Source organism: Nicotiana tomentosiformis, chromosome 2 (assembly GCF_000390325.3).
Source record: "Nicotiana tomentosiformis chromosome 2, ASM39032v3, whole genome shotgun sequence".
NCBI lineage: Eukaryota > Viridiplantae > Streptophyta > Magnoliopsida > Solanales > Solanaceae > Nicotiana > Nicotiana tomentosiformis.
In genome coordinates this window covers 21,866,083-21,874,217 of record NC_090813.1, presented here as the reverse complement: position 1 = coordinate 21,874,217, position 8,135 = coordinate 21,866,083, and the positions used below count along the sequence as shown (strand labels likewise).

The following is an 8,135-nucleotide window of genomic DNA, read 5'->3' as shown; positions in this document are numbered from 1 at the left end:
GGCTCAGTTTAAAAGTTTCATGTCCACATTAATTGACACATAACATTTGACCTTGAAGTCCTGCCACTCTATTTCTGTAAAAGCAAATTATTGGAAGGGGCCATATGAAGATGGATGTCTACCAAAATTCCCAACCAGAGTGCTAGAATGTTAGGCACACAAAGAGCACAAGAGTTGACACATTATGCTGCATAGTAGAAGTAAGATGTTTGCTAACTATAATGAAGCAAATCAGGAATAGTTCTGAAAATGCAGTTTCACTGCTTTATCAGGAGTTACTTTTCTGGATGTGCCATTCTATTATAATAGTGATGTTTAACTTTGGTGTATGAATCACCAACTAACAAAAGTAAATAATTTGCAATTGTGGTCTGCTGCAGGGTTGGTCTGGATGTGCTGCCCTAATGCTTAATAATACCCCTCTAAGAACACAGAAGACCTGATCTTATTCTAGAATATTCTTTTAGATTAGAAATCTCAGAAACCTTGAACTTGTTTTTAAGGTTTTCCTTCTGACAAAATGAAAGATTTATACTGACCAATAAATGATGGAACAAATACTTATGTCATGGAGAGATATGTTTCCGTACTAGGTGTTTACACTAAATCAAGCTATCTAATCTTAGCAGTTAAAGGTTAAAAGTAAAAACAAATACTCCCTCCGTTCCAGTTTATGTGAACCTATTTCCTTTTTGGTTTGTTCCAAAAAGAATGACCCCTTTCTAAATTTGAAAACAATTTAGCTTGAACTTCCAATTCTAGCATTAATGAGAAACTTTTATAACCACACAAATACTCTTGACCCCCTTTTGACTTGTTTAGGATCACAAATTTCAAAAGTCTTCATTTTTCTTAAACTTTGTGCCCAGTCAAATATGTTCACATAAATTGAAACAGAGGGAGTATCAATTAACTATGATTAAGTGATAAATGTGTATATTAAAATACGTCTTGCATTTATTGATTAAATGTAAACACCAAGTGTGAATAGGTTTTTACCCATAGTCAAGTGATAAGTAAAAGTGATAAGTAAAACAACTTCTTGATCATGATAATTACTATGAACAGAGGCGGATCCAGGATTTAGAGGCTCCGGGTGCCACAAATTTTGAACATAGCCATGTTACAATTTACATTATTTAAATATGGTATAAATTTAATCGGTTCGGGTTATTCGTCTTTAAGGTTACTATAGACAAATCGATCGAGCAAAACAAATATTGAAAAATTATAATAACTTGAAAAAAAACATAAGATTCAACTGGAGTATGTATTTTGTAAAAGAAAAAGGCTCGTTATTTGGATACTCAAGGCAAAAACTTATACTAATAAGTCTAAATATTAAAACAGAAGTAAGCTTACAGACATTATTCAATTTACTATTTTTTATAAAAATTAAGCTCACTCGATATTACATACAATTGTCCTACTTTAGAGCATTTTGATAACAAAATAAACTTTCATCCTTGATTAGAACCGTAACTTATTCAAGGATTTCTCTTTATATTTTTTGCTTTCGGCAAATAGATTTACGGAGTTGTGCTTCTGGAGAAAAAACTTAACTTTTTATCATCTATTCATAAATCATGGAGGAGTTGGGAAAGCGCAATAGTGGGTATTTTTTTTTCACGAGGAAAAAATAGATTTGTGAAAGATTTTTTTTCTATATTTAATGTTTAAAGTAAAAAAAAGAGAAGAAATTTTAAAACGAACTAATAAAACCAAAGAAGAAACAAAGGAATTTGTAGCGGTTAAATGCACCAAAGAAAGGCTTCTAAAATATTTGTGCCAAACTGGACTCGATCTCCCGCGGCAGGGGTGGAAATGACAGTGCCTTTCCGGTGGCACCTTGAATCATTTTGTTAGTGGGGGTGCCACTTAAATTATTTGTATACCTTCCTTCTATATATACCTTTGCATAGTCTCGGCCAAACCTTGCCGGTGGTGTACCACTCCATCCCTTACACATAGATCCGCCCCTGACTATGAGACTTGTGGAGAAGAATGTGAGTATAAAGACACTTATGCTTCTAACAATCACAATAAAGACGGTGATGCTTCAAGGTATGATTTTCTACATACTCTCTTGTGATGAACATAATAATGAAAAAAGTGATTATGAGCTTGATGATGAAACTACTAGGGATATTCTTAATTATTTTTTCCTTTTAACGAAGACAAGCTCCCTGCAAGCTGTAAGGGTGGGTTAGAGGAAGGGGGCTCTTGAGGTATCCAAACTCACTTAGAGACAAGACACAATGACTTGGGAAAATTTCACTCGAAAAGATTATCCAAGAGATCAATTTTTAAAGGTGTCATCCTCTTTCTCTAGAATATTCTTTTATAATGAAAATCTCAGAAACGTTGAATTTTTTTTTAAGGTTTCTCCATTTGACCAAAATATTATGGAACAAATACTTATATATCAACGAGCAATTAACTTAACATAATTACACAATACCAATTGCTTGATAAGTTAAAACTCTGGTTGGCTAACACCTTGCTGAATGATTTGCCAAATTAATAGATTTAAAATGCTTAAAGACAGAACATTAATTTATCATGTGTTACAAAACAACCACAGTAAACACATTCTAAGGTTATAATTCCACTCAATTGAAGTACATTTTTCTTTGATGTATTTATCTACCTTTATAGTGAATGAGCACGTGTAATTATTAGCTTATGTACTTACCGTGGTTGTTTTATGCCGCACGGTTAATTGATGTTCTGTATTTAAGCAGTTTTAAGTCTATTAAGTAAGCCTGTTTAAGCAAATCTTTTAACAACTGAAGTTTTAATTTATCAAGCATTGGTAAAAACCTTAAAAAGAAGTTCAAGGTTTCTGAGATTTTCACTCTAAAAGAATATTTTAGAGAAAGCACAGGTGGGTGAAACCTTACATAATTGATTCTCTAGAATATTCTTTTAGAGTGAAATTTCCCCAAGCCATTCAGTCTTGTTTCTAAATAACTTTGGAAAACTCAAGAGTCCTCCCCTCTTTGCAATTTGCATGAGACTTGTCTTCGTTAAAAGAAAAGCAAATAAGAAGGCCAACAAGAATATTCTATAATAGTTTCCTAATCATCATCATCATGCTCATCATAATTTGACAAGAGTGGGTTGCTCTAGTGGTAAGCATCCTCCACTTCCAACCAACAGGTTGTGAGTTCGAGTCACCCCAAGAGCAAGGTGGGGAATTATTGGAGGGAGGGAGCCGAGGGTCTATCGGAAACAGCCTCTCTACCCCAGGGTAGGGGTAAGGTCTGCATACACATTACCCTCCCCAGACCCCACTAGTGGGATTATACTGGATTGTTGTTGTTGTTGTTGTTGTTGCATCATCATGCTCATAACCAATTTCTTAATGATTATGTTGACCACAAGAAGAGTATGTTGAAGAATCATACCTTAAAGCATCATCATCTTCATAGTCATTGTTAGAAGCATAAGCGTCTTCATACTCACATTCTTCTCTACAAGCCCCATAGCCATCATCTCTATAGTAGTCGTCATCATCAAGAAGTTGAGTATTAATCACTTGTATATGGGTAAAAACTTATCCACACTTGGTGTGTATCTAATCAATAAAATGCAAGACGTATTTTTAATACACATTTATCACTTAACTATTGTTAAGTCATAGTTAAGTGATATGGTGCTAAGATTAAATAGCTTGGTTAGGTGTAAACACCTAGTATACTCTCCATGAGCTTTCTTAACCATGACTCTTAAGATAGTTCAACACTCAGACATATAGTAAAATCATCAAACTTAGATGTGGGTATGAGACGGTACAATAATATATTTAACACTTTCTAGCTTTTAGCTTGAGCAGCAAATTCATTTCACTTAGCTATAGAATACTGGTTGAACAGAGCAGAGCTCTTCAATAACAACATTCTTTTGGAGTAGCAAGATCAATCACTGATATTTCTGTCCACTACGAAAATTTGACCGAGAATGACCTCCAGATTTGAGATTACACTTATAATTCTTCTTACAAGACTTCAGAAAGTTTTCAAAGGTTGCATCTTATTGTACCAATAACTAATGAGCTAGCAAAGTCGAGGTTATGCATAACCAGTGACCTAAGCAAGCAGTAGAGAAACACTTCTGGACAAACTTAGCAACTCAATCAAGTCTTGATATTAGCTTGTGAGAATAGATTAGTCTTAACAGAAATCCAAGTGTAAGAGATCATTTAAGCTTCATTTTCTGGTCCAATTGATGTCAATGTTGAATTAATATTAAAATCGAGATATTAGGCACAACAAAAGTGACTCGAGTCACGCCATACTTGCCTCATATGCAGCCAAAAGAAAAGAGCTTTGCGCTTTTGGTCCTTGTGAAATAGGATAAAATGAGCCACTTCAAGTAAATTTAGGGCTAAAAGTGCTACTAGGGTATCACAGGGTAGGGGACCAAAAGCAATATCACATAGTTGACACAGTCCTGAGCATAACTTTAACTCCAATTCAAGCCAAGTTTGACTAGGATTCTATTTGCAGGCTCAGTTTAAAAGTTCCATGTCCACATTAATTGGGTCATCACATTTGATCTTAAAGTCCCACCACTCTATTGCTATAGAAGTAAATGGATGTGTACCATAATTCCCAATCAGATTGCTAGAATGTTAGGCACACAAAGAGCAAAAGAACTTGGAGACATTATGCTGTAAGTAGAAGAACGACGCTCGCTAACTTTTCTGAAGCAAATCAGGAATAATTCTGAAAATGCAGTTTCATTTCTTTTTAAGGAGTTACTTTTCTTGATCTGTCATTTTATTACAATGATGAATTTAACCTTGGTATATGAATCTCCAGGTAACTGAAGTAGAAAATTTTCAATGTGGGCTGCTGCAGGTTTGGTTTAGGTGCGCTGCCCTAATGCTAAGTACTAACCCCCTCTAAGAACACCAAAGACTCACATTCTATACAACATTGAAACCTTCATGATTGATTAACAGACTTTTTTCTCAAACTGATCGTCTAGGACCTACTAGAAGATAAATTATTAAAAGACACAGAAGTGAACTGGATGGAAACGGTGAACACATTCCTTTTGATATGAGCTAAAGAAGAATGCTACCATGACCTGCATTACTGAATACCATAAACAATAATTTTGTTTTCCAATATCATGAGTTTGCATTTCCAAAATCCATGTACCTGTACATATATTTGATACCAAGTGTCATTCCAGCGGTGGACTTTCCTCGCCAAACCATCTCGGGGGATCGAAGCCAGATCCTCCTGTCATGTTTGAAAATACACGAGCGACATACTAAGATATTACTCCAAGACTTATCAACAAAACTAATAGTATCTCACTCAAAGCTAAGAATAGCTCCTGTAAAGCTTCAGAGTGACCTCAGAATTTTAAGCCAACAATGAAACATCATTTTACCTAGAGGGTTACAGCGACAAAGACGCCACGCCGTCAAGACTGTCCCTTTAACAACACCATATTTCTTGTAAGCGATCATGGAGTATTCACTGCATGTTGGTACATAGCGACAACTTTTTGGCATTATTGGTGAGATTTCCCCTGCTTAATAGTCAATGGTTACACATTTCCTCCTGGTCTTTATGATATAAACGTAAGAATCAAAATAGCTCAACAGAATCAGGAAAACTAAAATGTCACATTTTAGCTAAAGCATACCAAGAACTTACTTTTATAGAACTTGAGCATTGACAATGCAGCTTTGACCCCCAAATTATCTTCTTCATCATCTAAATCCAAAAGGCAAGCACCAAATTTAACCATGATTATATTAAGGTAAACAAACACCTTAATTTAAAGTAAATTTATAAAAATATAGGGTGTTTAGCTTTATGAATGGCCATTAACTTTTTTTTTATAGCACAAAAGACATTAGATTAACGAAAAGTCAGTCAACTTCACAAAAGTATAAAAGTCACTAAACTATTTTTTGTAACAAAAAAATGAGTTAGTTTTACCTAAGTATCACATAAAGTCACTAGAAGGAAACAAATGAGACATTTTTTGTGATTCTTAGACAAAGTTGGGTGACTTTTGAGTTACATATAATCATTTAGCGAGACTCTGTATATTCAGGCAAAGTTAGTGGTTTTCTCGTCACAAAAAAAAGTTTAGTTACTCTAGATAATATAAAAAGTTGAATGAGCATCAATGAAACTAGTATTAATAGTTGGGGACAGCCGGATACCTTGAGAATTGCTTTCGCCGGAATCTGACCCACTAACGATACATAGGGCCCGACTCTGCCGCCTATGTTTCTACAAGAAAAGAGGGGAAAGTCTACATTATGATTAATTGAAAATTGAGAAGGTAAGAATTGGAGTTGTGAAATGGAAGGTACGTTTCTCAAAGGAAAGAAAAGACTTGATTGCTGCTTCCTGTAAGCTGATAAACTGGAGCTGGAATCTGTTGGAGAAAAGGGTTTGTTGCTGGCTAGGGACAAAGCTAGCGCCATTGATGAAAAGCTTTGAAGGCATTTGAATGGAATGGCTATAATTTGTTTGTTAAGTACTCCTTTAATTAGATAAGAAAAAAGTTTAACTTATATTGACCGAGATGACGCTATATTTTTTCTTTTTACATCATCAATCAGATCTTTTGAAAGATTGTATCGTTAACCTTTTATAACAAAAATTGAAAATTAGGTTGATTCCTTATTAAGTGTGAGCTGATAATGTAAAGCGAACTGATAGGAGCTTCAAAAATTAATCAAGTTACATGAACAAATAATATTTTGTTATGAAATATAGCTCAAAGTAACAATATGGAACAAAGAAAAACAAGTTAAGAGATATACAGAGAAAGAGAGAAGAAATTTTATTTCTTCAATTGTGTGTATTTTTCTATCTATTACAAAGCTTTTATATAGGCATAAAAAGTGAAGAAAATATGTCATTGAATATGTCATTAAACATAGAAAATATGTCATTGAATATGTCATTAAACATTTGAGATGAAGATCATGGAGGAAGATTAGACATCCACCATAATTTGATATTTCTTTTAACACTCCCCCTTGGATGTCCATAGATAATGTGTCTCGTTAAAACCTTATTAGAAAAAAAAAATTCTAGTGAAGGAAAAAGAGTACACATGTTTAGGAATACGCTTTTTGGTTGCCTCATTAAAAACTTTGCAAGGAAAGAGTACACTACGTATTAACTCCCCCTGATGAGAGCATCAATTCATATCCTTGAGTCTTCGCATCCCAATCTTGTACACTAGTTTCTTGAAGGTTGACGTCGGTAGAGATTTGGTGAACAAATCAGCCATATTATCACTTGAACGGATCTGTTGCACACTGATATCACCATTCTTTTGAAGATCATGTGTGAAAAATAACTTTTGTGAAATATATTTTGTTCTATCTCCTTTTATGAATCATCCCTTCAATTGAGCTATGCATGCTGCATTGTCTTCATATAAAATTGTGGGTAGTTTGTCACACTTTAAATCACATTTATCTCGAATTAGGTGTATTACAGACCTCAACCATACACATTCTCGATTTGCTTCATGAATAGCAATTATCTCAGCATGATTAGATGAAGTAGCCACGATTGATTGCTTAGTCGATCGTCAAGATATTGCAGTGCCTCCACATGTAAACACATAGCCAGTTTAAGATCGAGCCTTGTGTGGGTCAGATAAATACCCAGCATCGGCATAACCAACAAGATCGGGACTGCAATCATTGCCATAAAATAAGCCCATATCGGTTGTCCCTTTTAGATACCGCAACATGTGTTTGATTCCATTCCAATGTCTCCTTGTAGGAGCAGAGCTATATCTTGCTAAGGCATTAACTGAAAAAGTTATGTCAGGCCTTGTAGTATTAGAAATATACATTAGTGCACCAATTGCACTAAGATATGGTACTTCAGGACCAAGAAGCTCTTCATTCTTTTCTTGAGGTCGGAACGGGTCCTTATTCACATCAAGTGATCGAACAACTATCGGAATACTTAATGGATGTGCTCCATCCATGTAAAACCGTTTCAATACCTTTTCTATGTAGGCAGATTGATGAACAAAAATTCCGTTTGCCAAATGTTCAATTTGCAAACCGAGACATAATTTTGTCTTTCCGAGATCTTTCATCTCGAATTCCTTCTTTAAATAATCAA

The 8,135-nt window shown here is 34.7% G+C and overlaps 1 protein-coding gene across 4 annotated transcripts; it reads right to left on the bottom strand.

The window, feature by feature from the left end:
• Positions 1-1,343: 1,343 nt before the first annotated feature.
• Positions 1,344-6,536, bottom strand: LOC104097200 (UPF0161 protein At3g09310). Of its 4 annotated transcripts, none has more exons than XM_009603741.4 (6): positions 6,350-6,530; positions 6,197-6,266; positions 5,679-5,738; positions 5,410-5,550; positions 5,172-5,255; positions 1,344-3,500 (listed from the first exon to the last, which is right to left on the bottom strand). In XM_009603741.4, exons 1-5 carry the CDS (start codon positions 6,461-6,463, stop codon positions 5,197-5,199), a joined length of 444 nt encoding a protein of 147 aa, XP_009602036.1. In that variant the 5' UTR covers positions 6,464-6,530; the 3' UTR covers positions 1,344-3,500; positions 5,172-5,196. The 4 variants fall into 4 exon arrangements, with proteins under 4 accessions (XP_009602036.1, XP_009602037.1, XP_033512294.1 ...); XM_009603742.3 differs by lacking the exon at positions 1,344-3,500 and adding an exon at positions 4,726-5,097 and having other exon boundaries at positions 6,350-6,531; XM_033656403.2 differs by lacking the exon at positions 1,344-3,500 and having other exon boundaries at positions 4,726-5,255; positions 6,350-6,529.
• Positions 6,537-8,135: the final 1,599 nt, after the last annotated feature.

Coding starts and splice junctions, on each gene's coding strand:
- LOC104097200 (XM_009603742.3), bottom strand. CDS start 6,463: ATGGCGCTAGCTTTGTCCCTAGCCAGCAACAAACCCTTTTCTCCAACA. Junction 5,739..6,196: donor CGGCGAAAGCAATTCTCAAG/GTATCCGGCTGT, acceptor TTTTGGATTTAG/ATGATGAAGAAGATAATTTG. Junction 5,551..5,678: donor AATGCTCAAGTTCTATAAAA/GTAAGTTCTTGG, acceptor ACTATTAAGCAG/GGGAAATCTCACCAATAATG.